This window comes from Esox lucius, chromosome 7 (genome assembly GCF_011004845.1).
Source record: "Esox lucius isolate fEsoLuc1 chromosome 7, fEsoLuc1.pri, whole genome shotgun sequence".
Taxonomy (NCBI): Eukaryota; Metazoa; Chordata; class Actinopteri; order Esociformes; family Esocidae; genus Esox; species Esox lucius.
The window spans coordinates 7,103,000-7,123,498 of record NC_047575.1 but is presented as its reverse complement, the minus strand read 5'-3'; the positions used below and the strand labels follow the sequence as shown (position 1 = coordinate 7,123,498).

The following is a 20,499-nucleotide window of genomic DNA, read 5'->3' as shown; positions in this document are numbered from 1 at the left end:
AATGTAGTGTATTGTTTCCGGGGTGTTCACAGCTTAGATGACATTTTAACTATTAGCTAAATGTTTTCGTTTGATTTTTGAAAGTAATATCGTGTCACATCGACTTTGCCTTCAAATGTAGTTAGAAATGTAAGATTTCTTTCTTACCATAAGAGCTAAGTCTAATATAATAGTATTAGGTTTGCATGAGCTAACAGATAACGATCTCGCTTAAATGTTAACAGCCAGTCGTCACACAGAGGTAACTCGATGTGTTATCAGAAAAAGATAACAGCGTTCTGCTATAAACTGACAATCACAGCTCTAATGAACATGAACCGAATTTACCTGGCTGTAATCTTAAGATAAATGCAGTCTGCGTAGTTTGATGCATACTAATTATATAGTATTTAGAATTCAGTCGTTGAAGTGAAAATGTTTTAGAAATGCTTTAACATAATTATTGACCTGTTCATTTGAATTGGAAACGTATATCCATGGCTTTGCTCTCAATAACACCTCATAAAATATTCTGTCAGGTTTTGTTTAAACAGGCTTGCTTGACATGATCGAAACAGCTCATCCGTTGCAGCGCTCGAGATATACACGTATTCAATAATCATGAATGGGCGATATAAGCAACATAGGGACGTGCCAAATATCCCAAATAGAACTTACCGAATATTTTTGTGCAACCGGAATTGTTTATGTGACACCGGAAGGGTATCGTCAGTTATCTTTGGCGGCGCCGGTGGATGGTCAAAGGTAGCTGGCTAATGTTTTTCTGTTACGTTGAATTACTTAACTAATCACTAATCCACCTAAAAAAAAAGTACACATAATACATATTTAAATATTATATTTTTGCCATTTGCTTGGCTATATATATATACAAACAAGAAACTAGCACAGTTACGGTACATTACGTTGTCGATTCGTAATACTACTGGGTTTAGTTGGGCATACTTGCTTGATTCATGTCAGCTAACGGTGTTTAATGCCTAGCAACAGTAACATTACCTGGATACGGTTAACTGTCTGCGTTAATTACTTTGGCTGACTGATTCGCTGGCTAGATTTGTATTTCACTAACGTACATTTATATAATCTAACGTCATTATTTATATAACGTATCTACAATATCTAGCAGGCCACAGCTACGTAGAGTACGTTGAGGTGTCTCAGGTCTTGACTACAAAGCTTACAAGTATAGCTAGCCAAGTTTGGAATTAGTGTTCGAAAATCCTCGCAAACTTGCACAATATGCTAGCTAACGTAGTTTGGGGTCTCTTCTAGCTAGTAGTTTTCCATTCAATAACTCAAAGATGGCTCTTCAATTCGATTCTTTGTCATAACCTGCGTAACCATTTGTTGTTTAGATGAGTGATGAAACTGATAAAAATAAGGAGTTCCATGAGCAGCTCCGGTTACAGCAGCTGTATGGCCAGAGACAGGGCGACGGAGACGATCCGTACACCTTCGTGGACCCAGAGGACGGGACCGTGTATGACTGGGACCATGACAAGAAAGCATGGTTCCCTAAAGTATGAAACACCCTAACATTCTGTTTAACTATAGTTCCATATTCAACATGTTGTAATCGCAATGGTTCCCAACCACGGTACTCAGACCTCTGGGGATAATTGGACTCATGAGACCATAAGCTGACTGGTGAAATGCATATGAGGGGGTACTTGAGGGGTTTTGCGGACAGCGCAACATTCAGTTGGTGGTCCGGTAACTCAAAAAGGGTTGGGAACCATTATTTAAATTCTCCTCAAACCTTAAGAATTAGTGCGCCATTTGTCTGTGCAAAGTGTTTGGGGTAATTGTTGTCTTCTCATCTAGATAACGGAGGACTTCCTTGCTGCCTATCAAGCCAACTACGGCTTCACAAAAGATGGGGAGCATGATCCCAATGCTGCATGCGCAGCCGAAACAGACACACAGGGCAAGCCAGAGGGTAAGACAGCTGAGAAGAGTGCTGACAAGGAACAGGCGAAGGAGAGCAAAAAGGAAAAAGCCGAGAAGAGGAAGGCTGAAGCCGCAGGTACAGGATGTTTGAGTGGTTTTGGCATGATGTTGAATGTGACTTGGTGTGTCCTCATAAGGAAAACTCAACCGTTCACCTTGTCTTTGCAGCCTGGTTTGATGTAGAAATGGACAAGAATACCAACGTCTATGTGTCAGGTAAGTCTCCTTTCTTTTCGTTAGTGTCCGAGGTTATGGCTGGCACATCTGGATCCTATTTAACAATAATGTTTAATGGTATTTGGTGTGTTAAAATACATTTGGAAATATTTACACAAGACACAAATAGTTAAATAAAAGAAAGTATTTACAAAGTATTAATGTTTTTTTCCTGGCTTTACATCTTCTTTGATATTGTTTTTAAGTATTTAATTATTTTAACCGTTTGAAATTACTTTAATATATAATTGGTAGATATGTTTAGTTTACATTTAAATACTTCAAATAGAGGTAAATTATTTATCCAGCATACAGACAATACATATTTAGAGTACAAATATGTATGTTTGTGCATTCATTTTGTTTAATTCAAGGTCTGATCAATTATAACACAACTGAATTTCATGTTCTTGGATAGGTGCATTGTTCTGGAATGAGTGCCCAATCAGTCAGGAAAGTTATTTTCCATTCTCCAGGTCTTCCACCTGACATTACCACCGAAGAGTTTGTGGAGCTCATGTCTAAGTGCGGCATTGTCATGAGAGACCCCGTCTCCGAGGAGTACAAAGTCAAACTCTACAAGGACGGCCAGGGGAACCAGAAAGGCGACGGTCTCTGCTGTTACTTAAAGGTGAGTGTCCCTGGATGCAAAAGCTCGCTGTGTCAGTGCTCACATTCACCTTTGTCGCCACATACACTTCCATGACAACATGCTGTATAGTATGTAGGCCCTTCAGCCAATCGCGCTCCCCCCTGCAGAAGGAGTCTGTAGCCCTGGCGGAGCGGCTGATTGACGAGACTGATATCAGGGGCTATAAGCTCCACGTGGAGGCTGCCAAGTTCGAGCTCAAGGGCGAGTATGACGTCACCAAGAAGAAGAAGAAGAGCAAGGACTACCGCAAGAGGATGAAGGCGCAGCAGAAGTATGTCCCCTTCCTGCTCTGTGATTCCTGCCTTTGGGATCCTTCAATGCTTTCGGCGAGTAGGGTGTCTCCCCCTTTTCTGTTTGTGGTGCTCATCTCTCACCGTCATATTGACTGACAGGCAGCTGGACTGGAGGCCAGAGAAGAAAGCGGGAGAAGAGGCCCGCAGGAGGCATGAACGTGTGCTCATCATCCAGAACATGTTCCACCCCAGTGACTTTGAGGTGAGCACAACCCCCTTCTCTGTCTCCCACGCCTAAATCACCAGGTACCATCGCAAACAGCTGGTATGCATGGCTGTTGTGTGGAAACTAAGTGAAGGGCCTTTAACAGGGTGTTGACCACACTGAGGGCAATTTTAGCGAGTTTGCCGGCAGGTAGCCTGAGTGTTCAGGTGTCTGGCGTGCAACAGAAAAGTTGCTGGTTTGAATCGTGGTGCTTCCTGTGAATTATGTTGAATAAGGAGTCGTTCACCATGAGATATCAGGAATGGTTCAGTTCCTTGTTTAATATCCCAACATGATTGGACCCTGTTTTTCTACTGTTTTATATCAGGAAGACCCCCTGGTGTTGAACGAGTATCGGGATGACCTCCGGACAGAATGCGAGAAATTCGGTCAGGTGAAGAAGGTCATCATTTTTGATGTAAGTGTCTGCCCATGTGAACGTTTTTAATTCAGTTCATTTCCAATAAATGCAGAGAGACTTCAGTTTATATGCTGGGAACAGGATCTGTGCTTTCTCGCGGATGTTTTTTCCATAGAATCTCAAGTCAAAATATGATAGAAAAATAAATACGATAGAAAATGTTACTCTGACAGTGACAGTGTTTTTGCCGGATGTCACATCAGATGGAGTAACTTTGATGGAACGAGTTGGGGGGGCTTGCCAATGTTTTAACAGAAACGTAGGATTTTTCGCAATTTAAATCTTTTTACAAATGTGGGTCAACGCTCTCCTGCGTCTTCCACAGAGACACCCTGATGGAGTGGCTTCTGTGGCCTTCAAAGAGCCGGAGGACGCTGACGTGTGTCAGATAGCACTGAACGGACGCTGGTTTGGCGGCAAGAAGTTATCAGCCCAGCTGTGGGATGGAACAACCGACTACCAGGTACCAAAACAAAACTGCCGTCCAATCAGAAGCTGCCTGGGTGTCAGCTGACGCCGCATTTCTTTAGATCATGAGGATCTAAAGAAAATGTTCAACCAGGCCAGTTGAATAGGACAGTAAAAGGGTTCAGTCAGCGATCACAGGCTTGGACATTTTTTTTTTTACGTGCCATACTGAGTTTAACTGTCCGTCAACAGGTTGAGGAGACGACGAGGGAACGAGAGGAGAGGCTGAAGGGCTGGGCGGCCTACCTGGAGGGGGGGAGTAAGGGCCCAGCACCGCCAGGGGCTCCGCCCGCAGGTACCGAGGGCTCCGATAAAGCCACCCCTGAGTCGTCCAGCCAGGCAGCGGGAACTGAGGCAGAACCCTCTAACCCGGGGAGCCTGGAGGAAGGGCCCGCATCGCTCACGGTGGTGGACACCAAGACACCAGAGGACGCCCAAGCGGACTCCACGGACAGCAGCCTGGCAGGAAGCGACGAGGAGGATACGTAGGCAAACCTCAGCGTGCGTCTCCCTCCGTTCAGCTTGCTAGAGGACAGTCTTGCCTGCCGTTTGGTCCACGCCTCCTTGTTTGATCGGTGAAACATGACAGAGGAACAGAACTGTTGGGAAGTACTGTTGTTGCATACTCTAACCCTATGTATTTTCTATTCTTTCCCTTGACAATTACCTGTTTCGTCAATAATTGTCCACATCACGTGAATGTTTTCTACTGAGAATTTGTGTGTTGAATAAATGATCTTGGTCTTGATGTGAATCATCTGGAATAAAACTAAGGGCCAAGCCTTGGACAGGTTTTAAACTGATTGAGTACATCTGTCTATCATTGTCTCAAATACAGTGGTGGACTTTTGGTCTTGTCATGATTTGTTTGAGATGGAAAATAAACTTGATGTTGCCATCGGTAGCTATACATGATTTTGTGTGTGTGATTTTTCACCCGTATGATTGATGTCTGTGAAGTTCTTGGTGTAAAACTGCCGACATAATTGTGAGAAATAAGAGTTTAGAAAGTCATTTCTGGCAGTGTTGGGGTTTCCACCAGCGTGGGAGATTTCCAGGAATTTACTTGAAGGAAGGCCGCCCACATGTTTTACTTCCAGATGTGGTCATATGCACCCTCTTAAAGGGGAATAATGTTCATAAATGGAAGTAATTGTTTGACTGTTTCCCTCTGTGTGGATACACTCGGAGAGCAGTGTCGAGCTGGTGCAAATGCATGGACATCTTGTTATATTGCTCTCTCCTCACTCATACGATTTCATAGTACGATTACATGAAAAACAAATGTTCTGTTACAGAAAAACTGAACCCTCCTGTGTCTTTCTTCTAACTTTAACAGATTGTCCGTGTCAGAGTAATATTTTGACTCATTAAAGATTAGCAGCCTGACAAACAGGAAAATCACATCCTAAGTGGACAGGGATCGGAAATCAGTCGCAGCGTTTCTAAATACAAGCATTGTTTTTGTTCTTCCAACCAACAGGCTTGAGGTTCCTTGTTTGTCATGCTAGTCTATGTCAAGCAGAAATGGAAAATGAATCTCTGGAAATATGGGCCGGAACCGCCCCAGACGTCCTCTGTGATCCTGTGGTCACAGAAAGGGGAAGAAAGGGTCCATTACCCTGCATTCCAAAGACACAAGACTGACCCCCCCATCTCCATCACAAGGTTTGACCTTGGCCAGCCCGGCTGCTGCTGCCAGTCCAAAGCCACAGATGGAGGGACAGCATTCTCAACACCCCTTCTTGTGGATTATTGATGATCTGATCTGTGATATTTAAGGCCTAGTACAAACCAACAATGGTATTAGACTCACAGATGAATCAGTCGCCTGTGTTGTACTCAGTAAACCCTGAACTAAATCTTGCAATATTAGGCCAAATGAATCAGGACAATTGGAGCAGGTATGAAGATCTTCACCCCATCTCTTGGCAGATTTTGGGCTAATCCCCATGTCATTGTTGACTCATGCATGTTGTTTATCAAGAAAGATCTACAGTAGACAAATAAAATCTTCAAGTTAGTTTCGGGACATCAGTGAGGTTATGAAATAGTCCCATTATATTAACACCGTGGTGACATATTGGTGTAGTCTGAAACATATACAGGTGCTCCATCAACGCCTGGTACAGCACCGATACCATAATCAACATCATGGCTGTTCAGGTGCGGTCATTCTGACATCCCATCAGTGACACCCAGCCTGTTGTTGGTCAATGTGATCCACTGTTAGAAGTTAGGATCTCATGTACTTTCCTTTAACGGCCAGTTGATTTGAATGCTGGGTGGATGTGAAACCTGGGCTATTGGTGAGTGATCCCTCAGTGGGAGCTTTGATGGGTCTTAATAATTGCTGAGCCTGATGGAGAGGTGAAGGGTGGAGACAGGTTGAACCCTGGTGACCGGCAGGCTTTTATGTTACATTCTATACTTTTCTATAGATCCTTGTCTACAAGGGGTTTTGTGATGATTAGTGTAGCCAGTGCCTGACGCAGTGTGAATACATGAATGTTGACCGTCTGCTAAGTGTGCTTCTACCATTCACAGCCAATCATACCGAACGCAGGTTCCCTTGTTGAATAGTGACGCAAAGAGTTACGGGATATTATAATACCTCGTCTTTACCCTGACTCAAGAAAATTACTGCATCACAATACCAGGCAGTTACTGCTAGCATAACCATGAGCTATTCAGTAAAACTGCCAAGGTAATTAATTCCCAAGCTCATTCTTATTATGATAATGACCTTTTACTAATACTTTACCATAGATGATAGCTGTGGTGACTTTTTCAATCAAGCTGTTTTACCAAAAAAGTATGAGAATATTCAGTATTACCTGGCCCACCTCCCTGCTGAAAGGCTGCTTGTAGCATCCCCTCTCCACCACCAGATGGCTCCATCAGAGCAGTTCATATATGAACCACACCTCACACAGCGCATTGGGATGCCACTAGAACAGAAGAGTGTTCATATATGGACCACACCTCACACAGTGCATTGGGATGCCACTAGAACAGAAGAGTGTTCATATATGGACCACACCTCACACAGCGCATTGGGATGCCACTAGAACAGAAGAGTGTTCATATATGGACCACACCTCACACAGCGCATTGGGATGCCACTAGAACAGAAGAGTGTTCATATATGGACCACACCTCACACAGCGCATTGGGATGCCACTAGAACAGAAGAGTGTTCATATATGAACCACACCTCACACAGCGCATTGGGATGCCACTAGAACAGAAGAGTGTTCATATATGGACCACACCTCACACAGCGCATTGGGATGCCACTAGAACAGAAGTGTTCATATATGAACCACACCTCACACAGCGCATTGGGATGCCACTAGAACAGAAGTGTTCATATATGAACCACACCTCACACAGCGCATTGGGATGCCACTAGAACAGAAGAGTGTTCATATATGAACCACACCTCACACAGCGCATTGGGATGCCACTAGAACAGAAGAGTGTTCATATATGGACCACACCTCACACAGTGCATTGGGATGCCACTAGAACAGAAGAGTGTTCATATATGAACCACACCTCACACAGCGCATTGGGATGCCACTAGAACAGAAGAGTGTTCATATATGAACCACACCTCACACAGCGCATTGGGATGCCACTAGAACAGAAGAGTGTTCATATATGAACCACACCTCACACAGCGCATTGGGATGCCACTAGAACAGAAGTGTTCATATATGAACCACACCTCACACAGCGCATTGGGATGCCACTAGAACAGAAGAGTGTTCATATATGGACCACACCTCACACAGCGCATTGGGATGCCACTAGAACAGAAGTGTTCATATATGGACCACACCTCACACAGCGCATTGGGATGCCACTAGAACAGAAGAGTGTTCATATATGGACCACACCTCACACAGCGCATTGGGATGCCACTAGAACAGAAGAGTGTTCATATATGAACCACACCTCACACAGCGCATTGGGATGCCACTAGAACAGAAGTGTTCATATATGAACCACACCTCACACAGCGCATTGGGATGCCACTAGAACAGAAGAGTGTTCATATATGGACCACACCTCACACAGTGCATTGGGATGCCACTAGAACAGAAGAGTGTTCATATATGAACCACACCTCACACAGCGCATTGGGATGCCACTAGAACAGAAGAGTGTTCATATATGAACCACACCTCACACAGCGCATTGGGATGCCACTAGAACAGAAGTGTTCATATATGGACCACACCTCACACAGCGCATTGGGATGCCACTAGAACAGAAGAGTGTTCATATATGGACCACACCTCACACAGCGCATTGGGATGCCACTAGAACAGAAGAGTGTTCATATATGAACCACACCTCACACAGCGCATTGGGATGCCACTAGAACAGAAGAGTGTTCATATATGGACCACACCTCACACAGTGCATTGGGATGCCACTAGAACAGAAGAGTGTTCATATATGGACCACACCTCACACAGCGCATTGGGATGCCACTAGAACAGAAGAGTGTTCATATATGAACCACACCTCACACAGCGCATTGGGATGCCACTAGAACAGAAGTGTTCATATATGAACCACACCTCACACAGCGCATTGGGATGCCACTAGAACAGAAGTGTTCATATATGAACCACACCTCACACAGCGCATTGGGATGCCACTAGAACAGAAGAGTGTTCATATATGGACCACACCTCACACAGCGCATTGGGATGCCACTAGAACAGAAGAGTGTTCATATATGGACCACACCTCACACAGCGCATTGGGATGCCACTAGAACAGAAGAGTGTTCATATATGAACCACACCTCACACAGCGCATTGGGATGCCACTAGAACAGAAGTGTTCATATATGGACCACACCTCACACAGTGCATTGGGATGCCACTAGAACAGAAGAGTGTTCATATATGGACCACACCTCACACAGTGCATTGGGATGCCACTAGAACAGAAGTGTTCATATATGGACCACACCTCACACAGTGCATTGGGATGCCACTAGAACAGAAGAGTGTTCATATATGAACCACACCTCACACAGCGCATTGGGATGCCATTTCTGACCTTATGTATCAGGCATTCTCAAAAAACACCTGAAAGGTGTGTTAGCCCACATACTGGTCTTATTGGGGATCCAATAAATCCAGGAAGCAATGAATCCAGGAAGCAACACAAGAGGCAGGACAACATCTCTCATTTCCCATCACTTTTACCTTTCTGCCATGTTCTAACACTTCCTACACGACCTGTACCAATCCTCCTGACCGCAATACCAGCTGTAGCCAGACACCTGCAGCGCAAACAGAGGTCTTAAATACCTTCTCTGGACCAAACAATGAACATCAAATTGGCTATTACACCTGTGACACAGGCTCTCTCTTTCCATTATCCTTTAAAAATAAAACTTGCGCTTGTTACAGACCCTGCAAAGGGAGCGCCCAACCAAATCCATGTGATTCAGGATGTCTTCCGCCCTATTTTTAGTAGAAAGTCCTGTGAAGTTGAGTCTTCAGTAGTCTTCGGTATACAGAACTGTAAGAGGGGGCTTATAATACCGCAAAAGCTATTGTATTTCCATGAATGACCCAGACTGTGAAGACTGGAAAATGGGCCAAATCATGAAGAGGGCGAGGACATGTCCAAACTGGGAGAGGTCTGTGCTCTGACCCCAGCAGGTGGCCAGAGACAGAGGTGCTCCCTACTGGGCAGGAGGTTTGGTACTGAAAGGAGAGCCTGCTGAAAAATACAAGAACAGGAGCGGAGTAGACACACAAATTAATATATGTGCAAGGCACACACACACACACACACACACACACATAATAAAAAGGAATGTATTTTTCTCCTCCGCTGTTAATTCACTAATGGTTGCGAACAAACCGCTTTCGAAGACGAGGTCAATCCTAAATGACCTCCTTCCTTCATCAGCCTCAAATCTAGATTAAATGTAAATAAAATTACATTATTTTCTCCTCTCCCAAATCTCAAAGAGCTGGAAGATTCACTTTTGTCCAGTTCAGTGAACATGTGGGGTGAGGGAACAGCCAGTAGGAGGTCTTTATCTCTGACAGGTTAGACCCTTCACCTCCTCCCCGGCCTCCTCCTACCCTAGCTGTTTCCATGGCTGCGGGGCCGGGTTGGGCCCCACCTCCCGCTGGGCCGTGATCCCAGCCAGGCCAGTCCCACAGCAGGGGCACAATTACAGCAGGCTCCATCCTGTCACCACAAACATCACCAGCACCATGGCTGAACTGTCACTCATGACAGGAGTCTGCTCATAATAATACAAAGAAGGGCAAATATGTTTTTATTGAAGAGGGAGGTAAAGAACAAGGGACACGGAAGATGTGGGTTTTGGAAGTAAAAAAAAAAAAAGTCTACAAACAATCAAGTATATACATGTGATTACTTGGTCGCTTGTCGAGTAGGTGAGATAGGACCGAGGAGTAAATATTTCATTGTAATATCCTCAGAAACATAAGGCAAGGAAGTCGGTTGACGTTCAACAGCCTGGCTGTCCTCAGAAAATGGAGGACTAGATTATCTTAAAGATGACACAGACACTTGCGTGACAAAGGGCCATTGGAAACTGCTTAGATGACTTGATCCTCTTAGAAGGTCCTTGCGGCTAAGCCAGCAGAGCTGGACGACTTGAGCTGAAGGGTAGGATGAAGAGGTGAGTACGTGTAGAACAAACACTGGCTAGATTGTAATATGTAGTATGTCTGCAGCATATGATCTCAGATATACTGTATGTGATCTCTGCTTCCATGCTCATCATTCTATTTATCTCATAAAGTACATACAGGTACTTCAATAAATTTGCTAAACCAATAATGAGAGGAGATTACAGATCCACACATAAAGCACAGCATCCTCGATGATATAAACCAGTAAACAAGGAAAAATTATATATTCTCAATTTAATGGCTGTTTTGGTTACATTACACATCTATTTCTCAAGAAAATTGACAAGACGTTAATTAAAGGTCTTTCATATTAAGTATGATATTTTTGCCTTCTTTTTTATGGTACAGTATTTTGTAGCTTCAAAAAAGCTACAAACATGGAAAACATGGATCAACATCATGGCCCACCAGATGTATTTAAATTGCTTTTCCACTAGACACTGATTGATTATTTTGTGTCTTGGGGGCAGAAATTGATTGCCAATTTTGCTTTGTCTGTAAATTCTGGATATTAATTAAATGAAAGTCATAGAGCATACCACTCCAATATCCAACAAGTAAAGCAAAACATGCTAAACACATTCAAATGGATCTTATCTAAAGACTCAACATCACTCATTACATTTAGAAAATGCCCATAACAATATTTGTCAGTAGGTTTTAGACTAAAGTTACATATTTTGAATGAACTAGAAATAAAATTATAACGTACACATATATATTTGGGGTCCCCTGCTGGAGCTGCTGTCTCCGTGACCCAATACCGGATAAGCGGATGAAGATGAGATATTATATATATATATATATACATATATATATATATATATACCTATTAAATCTGTAAATGTATGCAAATGTTCGACAAAAATAATACATTTGAATAATCTTCTTTTAAAATGGCAGAATTTAGTCAACTTAGCCTATGCTTTTATATCTTAAAATGGATTCTGACAACAAAGCTAAAATGTTTTACCAATACATGCAAATAGGTCTACTATTTCTTCATGCACTGAATCATTAAGCAATTTTTTCGTTCATCTGCCTTCTTCCTTTTTTTATACACTTTATAGTTTGTGGTATATTTTGCTTTTGCTGACCAAAGTGGTATACTATGTATTTTATCTAACAGAACATATTCATTTAATTGTATGTGTAGCCTATCATGTATGAGATATAAGAATCAGACTTTTCCAAACATTTCGGAGGATATAAAAAAATATTATCCTAAGACAGCACTGGAGAGTCTACAGGATGTTTACTGTGTTTGCTGAATTTAGCAAACGTTTGTTTATATGTATGTGTTCCTATCCTATAAACGTTTACTTATAGGAATGTGTTCCTATCCTATAAACGTTTTAGATTCCACTTAAATAGAACCTTTTCAAATGTAGGCCTACCATTCAAACAAATTGGAAGAAAGGTCCTCTTTAAATATTGGCTTATGATGCTTGACCTGCAGCATGGATGTTTTTTTAGACTCTTCGTATGTTGTGGACGTAGGTCTACAGGGAGCTGGAGGCGTGGACGACTCGAATCCATAAGTTACCGTCGGGGAGATTTCTAAGCTTTGAGATCTGTGAACCTGCAAAATAAGAAGACGAGTTGTAGATCATTAAAAAGTTGTATTTTTTATACCGTTTTTACACACATGCCTATAATGTAGCTACACATGCCTATAGCCTATGTATAGCTATAGTTATTTGCTTTATTGTTTCTAATGTCTGTATTTTTTATATACGAATATACCTTCGAGTGTTTCCTCAGAGAGCTGGGGTGCGAGTAGGCCTTCTCACAAACCTTGCAGATGTAGGGCTTATCTGAGGTATGAACGTGCGTGTGTTTTTTCCTGTCGCTGCTATTCGCAAACCTCCTCTCGCAGCCTGCGAATTCACATTTGAAGGGTTTTTCGCCTGCCAAAGAAATCTTAATTTTATAACAGCAATATGCCTCGAAGTGGTATAGCTTAATAATTGGTCAAAGTAGGATACAGAGCAGTCAAATAGCATTGTACTTGTTCTGCAAGAATACTCAACTTTATTACCTGTATGAATCCTTTTATGTATTTTCAAATTTTCGGACCTGGCAAATATTTTACCACAGCCATGAAAGGGACAGGTGAATGGTTTTTCTCCAGTGTGTACGCGGATGTGGTTGACTAATTTATACTTTGCTGTAAAAGATTGGCCTTCTCTTGGACAATCCTCCCAAAAGCAAGTGGGCCTATGCAGACCCCGGTCGGGACGGCCCACGTGATCGGCGGAGAGGTGCGTAACCAGATCAAACGTAGAGCAGAACAACTTGCCGCACGTTTTTTTGGGAAGATTTGTCTGATCGTCGTCTATCCATTTACAGGTGACGTCATGCTGGGAGTTCATTCGCGTGTATCTGAAGAAAGCACCGTGTCCATTCCCTGTCGCCACTCTCACATCTACACTGTGATCAAACTGAAGATGAGTACCACTGACCCGTGGGTGTGGGCTGGAGACGTGTAGATGCGGATCCATTCCAAAGTATATTTCTCCTTGTGTACCCAAATGCGTCCTGCGGTTCGCCGTGTATCCAGTTGGGGATGCGCTCTGCTCGCGTACAGATGGGAACACAGGATAGCCTGGGTTTTCAGATTTACATAGGGTCATTTGCAAATTCCCCGTTGTGTTGAGTTTGGAAAATGCAAACTGAGCATCTCTTTTTGCGAAATCAACTATTTCTGGATTTCGATACTTGAACTTAAAACCTCTGCCGTCGATCGGTCTGTGTCCATGTGGTCCAAACTGCCCTACGCTGTGGCTTCCCTGCGCATCTGCGTATCCAGAGACTTGGGGAAGCTGTGACTTCTGTGCAACGTCTTGACACGCGGTGCTGAGATTGAAGGCTGCGAAGTGAGAGGTCTCTCCATACGGGCAGATACCTAGCCGAAGCTCTTTACTCACCGGTTCATGAGGTCTTGGCATTCCGACGTCCCCGAAACCAAACGAGGAGAATTGCGCACCAGGGTCAACGAGCTTGGCCATTGAAGCACAGAAGATGGAACATCAATAAACCATTACGACAAACTGAGGCCAAATTGTGTCAAAATGCCCAACGCTAAAAGCGTGTTCACGCTTACATTCTGGTAAATGTAGGCTAATCCACAGTTTGTATTAAGTTTTCAGAGGGCAAACAAGTGAGAAAGGGTCAAACACCCACCACTTTCTACTGAGTGGGCTGTAGTAGCCTAATGCATTCCGTCTAACAAGTCAATAATTCCACCCAAAATACGAAACCAGCAGCCCCCACACAGTAACCAATGACAAGATAAACTCTTGGCACGTGATTGTAACACAGTGAATTAATTGACTAGCTATTCGCTTATTGGCAGATTGGTAGGCATGCCCTATACGCAGAAAACGTCTGGTAGTGGACTCGCATCAAACCGGTAAAGTTGTTGTAGTTCTTGTCTATAGGCTGTCTGAATGTGTTATATCCTTTGGCTCCGTTACTTTGCTTGGAATGCCCAATTACCGCCTCTACATGCCTACAGGTTTCGCTGGTGCAGATTTACAATGTTCGGAATTTCGTTAGGCCTATTAAGGAATTGCATCAAATCCGCACTAAAATATATTTAAATCGTAGATTCTCCCGAAGGCGTAGCCAATATGTATTTGGAGCCCAAGCAACCGTACATTTTCATTCAATTAATAAACTAAGCTACATATTCGTAGTTTGCAATATATTGCATGTAAATAATTTGTCAATTTGATCCAATCCCACCCAAAATTTGGAAAAAGATGTAAGCATATATGAAACGTGTTTATTCCCCCCTTGACTTATAACACATTCCATGCATCGGCTACTGTATTTCTTTCAACAAACCTTTGTAGATGATCAATACAAATTCCAGTACGAATTAATAAAAACGCTAGTAGCTACAACTTTGTAAATAATATGTTATTTTCGTATAGCGCTATGAAGGACGTATAAACGACATTTATCTATGCCGGAGAAATCAAGACAAGTATAAGCATATCTACATTTGTTGATTACACAATATTGTTTTTCGACAGTCTTTTAAACACAATTCAAACGAAATCAGTATTTTATGTGCATAGAGGATTGTGATTTTTGGAAAATTATCATATTTATGCTTTAGAGGAATTTATATTTATTTGTACCGCTTTGCAGCCACCTGGTGCCTGTGGTGTATTGCCCCGTAATCACTGTATAACAATAACGATATAAAAATGTAATACAAATGAATTGTTGTCCTATGATTTTCAGTTATGTTTAGATAAATTACTATCGAGGTGCTATACAACTGCTGTCATTTTATTAGGCCGTTGTTTAATATCTATAAATGAAATACAATTGCAGTGGCCTAACGTAACTAGAATTATGATAGCATTGGTGAAAATTCTATTAGGCTAATACACGTAGCCTAGTAGGCTATATTAGAATGTACAATATATGCTGAAACTCTTTTGTCAAAACAAAACATTGGAAAGCTCTTGTGACAGCAATAATTGATTATAACGTAGGCCTAATTATTTTTGCCCAGATTCACGAATAGGCCGACATGTTAAAGAAGAGCAGAGCAAACTGCAACATTCCTCCACAGGCTACCTATATGTGTTCCATTAATAAGATATGTAATTCACTTGCTTATATTTTACCTAGAAAAAAAACAAACACCCATCCTTAAAGTGATACAGGCCAATATCATGCCTGAGGGATTAGCCTGACAGAGTGCCCTCCTGAAAGAATGCTCTCCTGAAAGAGGGCAAATGCTACCCTACTCCTTCAATTTGCCTTGATTGCAAATTCAGAATGCCATTGAGAATTGCCACAAATATTTATCTCACTTGTACATACATTATACTTAATACCTGTACATTTTGTGTACATTTGTGAATTTTCCACTGCACATTTAGAATAGCCATATGTAATCCATTTGCTTTAATTGCACACCTATTCATTCCAATTGTTTATTCATATACTTGTATGTTTTCTGCACTTCTATTTGCAATTCTGGTTAGAATTGCAAATATCATTTCGTTGTACTGTACTTGCACTGTTCAATGACAAAGTTGAATCTAATCTATATTAGCCTGCCGAATCACTACGAATTGAAAGATGCTCTTTCACATCAAAATAAATCAAAAATACTTTCAAGCAACGGTTTACTGGTTAGAGACCTCATTTAACATATATTTTTGAAAAACGGACCAAATATAGGCTATATGTAATAGCCATATGTAATCCATTTGCTTTAATTGCACACCTATTCATTCCAATTGTTTATTCATATACTTGTATGTTTTCTGCACTTCTATTTGCAATTCTGGTTAGAATTGCAAATATCATTTCGTTGTACTGTACTTGCACTGTTCAATGACAAAGTTGAATCTAATCTATATTAGCCTGCCGAATCACTACGAATTGAAAGATGCTCTTTCACATCAAAATAAATCAAAAATACTTTCAAGCAACGGTTTACTGGTTAGAGACCTCATTTAACATATATTTTTGAAAAACGGACCAAATATAGGCTATACGCAAAAATGGCAATGCAATTTGTCACGGATCAGATTGAAGCATCACATCAGATGTATAGTTTTACTCCCACAGTGCCTTGCTGGTGTAGAGGAGAAGAGATCTATGAAGTAAAAACACAATAATTGTCTATCCAGGTGGTCTATGCATATTTCAATTTCATATTGGCAATTTGCCACTATTATGTTTTTATTACATATACAAACCAAACTTGTATACATACAGATCCGGAAAAAATTAAGAGACCACTGCACCTTTTTCTTTCCATTCCAAAAAAGTTGAAAAGGAAGGTTTTGAGTGAGGAACAGAAGGGCTAAAATTAAGAGACCACTGCAAATTGAACTCTTATTTTTCTCACTCAAAACTTTCCTTTTCAATTTTTTTGGAAAGGAAAGAATAAGGTGCAGTGGTCACTTAATTTTTTCCAGAGCTGTATAAGTCAGTAATATGGAATAATTGATAATTATAAATATATAATTTTAAACACACACTCAAAATCATTTGTGGTGTCATTGGGTCTATGTTAAAAAATATTTGTAAAGATTTCCACAAAGCATTTACTTAAGTTAGAGAAAAAGCAATACAAAGCAAAAGCCAACATTTACTTTTAAAGAAGTTACTGTGCCAATGGTGCACTGATCAATCATGTAGAGTCTTGTATAAAACTGGATCGTATCGGAGAGTGGAAAGGAGTGGTTACTCAAAAAGTACCATCTAAAAAAGTAAGGTTTTCAGAGCTTTTTATCCTAAACCCAAAGCACTATGTGGTGCAAACCAAACACAGCCCACGCCTCAACACCATCCATTCTGTCATGATTTGGTATGGAGGCAGGACACAAGCACAGACGTTTTTGAGGATAAACAAAGTTTAATAAACAGACTCAACAAAAACACAGTTGTCGACAATAAAACAATGACCAACGAGAAACACTGGGGCAGGAGGAATTTCAAAAGGGACACAACGAGGGGGTCAACAAGATACAGGTGTAAACAATAATAGAGAAGGACAAGCTATGTTCAAAATCAAAGGACAAAGACCAAACAGAACAGGTTACATTCAAAAGGAAGGGCAAAACCCAAACAGAACAAAAACAGAACCTAACACATACAGTGAAGTATGGTGATGACAGCATTATGTTGTAGGGATACATCACATGAGCAAGGACTCTGTATCTTATTAAAATCTAAGGAAGAACGAGGGAGCAAAACAAAAGGAAATACTTCAAGACAACTTGCTGTAGTGTACTAATAACTGGAGCATTGGAGGGAATTCACCTTTCAGCAGGACAATGCTCCTGAGGCCGAAGCAAACAAACATATACATCCATAGCTGGAAACTTTACCACTCATCCAAGAGTCTGCCTGATTGTCATTGTTTTCAAAGAAAATATAAATCGGAACAGAATTTCTACATACCCTTTGTAATTCAATAATATAAGAGAATTGTTAAGGGGTTATTTTGTAAGGCACTGTATATGTATAAGTGATAAGGCATTAAGTGAGTGTCGTATATGGGCAAAATACCCTGGATAAGTGTTCTTCTTAAGCACAATGCATCGTTAGCTGTGGTATATTGACAATATACCACAAATGCCTGTGATGCCTTATTGCTATTATACAATGATTACCAATGCATTTATAAAAGTAAAAGGTGTTGTGATGTCACAGTATACTATACAGACTCAAATAACTTATTTAACAGACAGTCAGCATTCAGTATTCAAATTACGAGTTTTATAAATGTAAAAAAAGGAGTACATTAAACCACGCTAGTGAATCCTGAAGGTTTTCTCCAAGCCATTAGCATAAACATCCACTTAAGAAGCAAGAAGCATTTCACTTTAAGGAATCAATGTAAGAATCCCTTAGATTTCCAAATTTGTGAATGGTGTGCACAAACCAATCTAATCTAGCATTTTAGAACATTATATTAACAGTAATTTACATTGCCTCAGCTGATACCTCTGACATACATTCACCTAGAGGATTATTAGGAACACCATACTAATACTGTGTTTGACCCCCTTTCGCCTTCAGAACTGCCTTAATTCTACGTGGCATTGATTCAACAAGGTGCTGAAAGCATTCTTTAGAAATGTTGGCCCATATTGATAGGATAGCATCTTGCAGTTGATGGAGATTCGTGGGATGCACATCCAGGGCACGAAGCTCCCGTTCCACCACATCCCAAAGATGAGATCTGGCAATGAAAAGAAAGATGATTTCAGTACAGTGAACTCATTGTCATGTTCAAGAAACCAATTTGAAATTATTCGAGCTTTGTGACATGGTGCATTATCCTGCTGGAAGTAGCCATCAGAGGATGGGTACATGGTGGTCATAAAGGGATGGACATGGTCAGAAACAATGCTCAGGTAGGCCGTGGCATTTAAACGATGCCCAATTGGCACTAAGGGGCCTAAAGTGTGCCAAGAAAACATCCCCCACACCATTACACCACCACCACCAGCCTGCACAGTGGTAACAAGGCATGATGGATCCATGTTCTCATTCTGTTTACGCCAAATTCTGACTCTACCATGTGAATGTCTCAACAGAAATCGAGACTCATCAGACCAGGCAACATTCTTCCAGTCTTCAACTGTCCAATTTTGGTGAGCTTGTGCAAATTGTAGCCTCTTTTTCCTATTTGTAGTGGAGATGAGTGGTACCCGGTGGGGTCTTCTGCTGTTGTAGCCCATCCGCCTCAAGGTTGTGCGTGTTGTGGCTTCACAAATGCTTTGCTGCATACCTCGGTTGTAACGAGTGGTTATTTCAGTCAAAGTTGCTCTTCTATCAGCTTGAATCAGTTACTGAGCAGATTGTGAAATACTCAGACCGGCCCACCTGGCACCAAAAACCATGCCACGCTCAAAATTGCTTAAATCACCTTTCTTTCCCATTCTGACATTCAGTTTGGAGTTCAGGAGATTGTCTTGACCAGGACCACTCCCCTAAATGCATTGAAGCAACTACCATGTGATTGGTTGATTAGATAATTGCATTAATGAGAAATTGAACAGTTTTAACAACAATTTTATTGAAACCACTATGAAGTGTAGTTTCAATGGCTTTTTCTGATTCCACCATGCCTTTATCTTCATATGTAACTAATGAATCAAATTAATAATACACTGTAAAAAATATGGGTTACCCAAAAATATTTGATACCAAACTTTTTTCGAAAAACCAAAGAACATCCCCATAGTATGTTGACAGAAATACAAATACAAATCACGTAATACGGTGCTAATTATCATAAATAGAGATGTACTTTCTATCTGGATTGGTCTAAACACAAGTCGCCTGTCTTAGCTGAATGGCCATTGTTGTCACTTGGTAAAAAGCTTCCCTGGACAGAATCCCCTTCCTCAGCCTCTTGGTTACGTTCAAATATATGTTTCTAAAATGTTATGGGTTGAAAAGAAACAGCTATCTTGCATGACCAGAACTAAAACTACGTTGGTACTCACCAATTGAGCATTTTGGTTATCTCCAAGTAAACATGACACCCTAAGCCTTCCCATCATTCCTACATCGTAAAGGTCATGTTTCCAGGCGTTATGAGATGGCAGAAGCGCCATTTGTGATTGGGCAACATGGATTAGACTTACAAACAAAGGATAAGTTGAATTCCCCAGTATATGACATGCATAAGGGTGGCCAGTTTTGGTGCAGGTCTATTTCTGCCTCACGCTCGCCGTGATCCCCATAGGAACAAAAACTATGTAGAGAATGTCTAGATATTAGCTAAAGAAAACCGTATGATTCTAGGGATTACCGTTCTGTATATGTGTAGAAATATACACTATGCTTTACTCTCCACAAATCCACAAATCGAGACCTAGATGCACCAATCAAAGTCAAAGTATTTTATTTGTTAAGTGCACCAAATAACATGCGTCATTCTGAACCTTTGCTGTGACACTCATATTATCTCACATGCTGTCCATTTCTTCTGATCCTTCTTGAGATGGTTCTACTACTTCATTGGAGTCCTGCTGTGTTTAATTAAACTGATTGGACTTGATTAGGAAAGGCACACACCTGTC

At 41.3% G+C, this 20,499-nt stretch overlaps 2 protein-coding genes across 8 annotated transcripts; one reads left to right on the top strand and one right to left on the bottom strand.

Moving 5' to 3' along the window:
* Positions 1–5,050, top strand: htatsf1 (HIV-1 Tat specific factor 1). 3 transcript variants are annotated; one of them, XM_010903001.5, is made up of 10 exons: positions 1–129; positions 1,359–1,523; positions 1,828–2,029; positions 2,122–2,169; positions 2,646–2,800; positions 2,929–3,092; positions 3,214–3,316; positions 3,648–3,737; positions 4,066–4,203; positions 4,401–5,050. In XM_010903001.5, the coding sequence occupies exons 2-10, from the start codon at positions 1,359–1,361 to the stop codon at positions 4,695–4,697; spliced, it is 1,362 nt and encodes a 453-aa protein (XP_010901303.1). In that variant the 5' UTR covers positions 1–129; the 3' UTR covers positions 4,698–5,050. The 3 variants fall into 3 exon arrangements, with proteins under 3 accessions (XP_010901303.1, XP_010901302.1, XP_010901301.2); XM_010903000.4 differs by lacking the exon at positions 1–129 and adding an exon at positions 181–241; XM_010902999.5 differs by lacking the exon at positions 1–129 and adding an exon at positions 457–744.
* A 5,457-nt stretch (positions 5,051–10,507) lies between these two features.
* Positions 10,508–14,161, bottom strand: LOC105029575 (zinc finger protein ZIC 3). Of its 5 annotated transcripts, none has more exons than XM_034293109.1 (4): positions 12,960–14,161; positions 12,665–12,828; positions 12,316–12,500; positions 10,508–10,885 (listed from the first exon to the last, which is right to left on the bottom strand). In XM_034293109.1, the coding sequence occupies exons 1-4, from the start codon at positions 13,927–13,929 to the stop codon at positions 10,858–10,860; spliced, it is 1,347 nt and encodes a 448-aa protein (XP_034149000.1). In that variant the 5' UTR covers positions 13,930–14,161; the 3' UTR covers positions 10,508–10,857. The 5 variants fall into 5 exon arrangements, with proteins under 5 accessions (XP_034149000.1, XP_034149002.1, XP_034149003.1 ...); XM_034293111.1 differs by having other exon boundaries at positions 12,372–12,500; XM_034293112.1 differs by having other exon boundaries at positions 12,716–12,828.
* Positions 14,162–20,499: the final 6,338 nt, after the last annotated feature.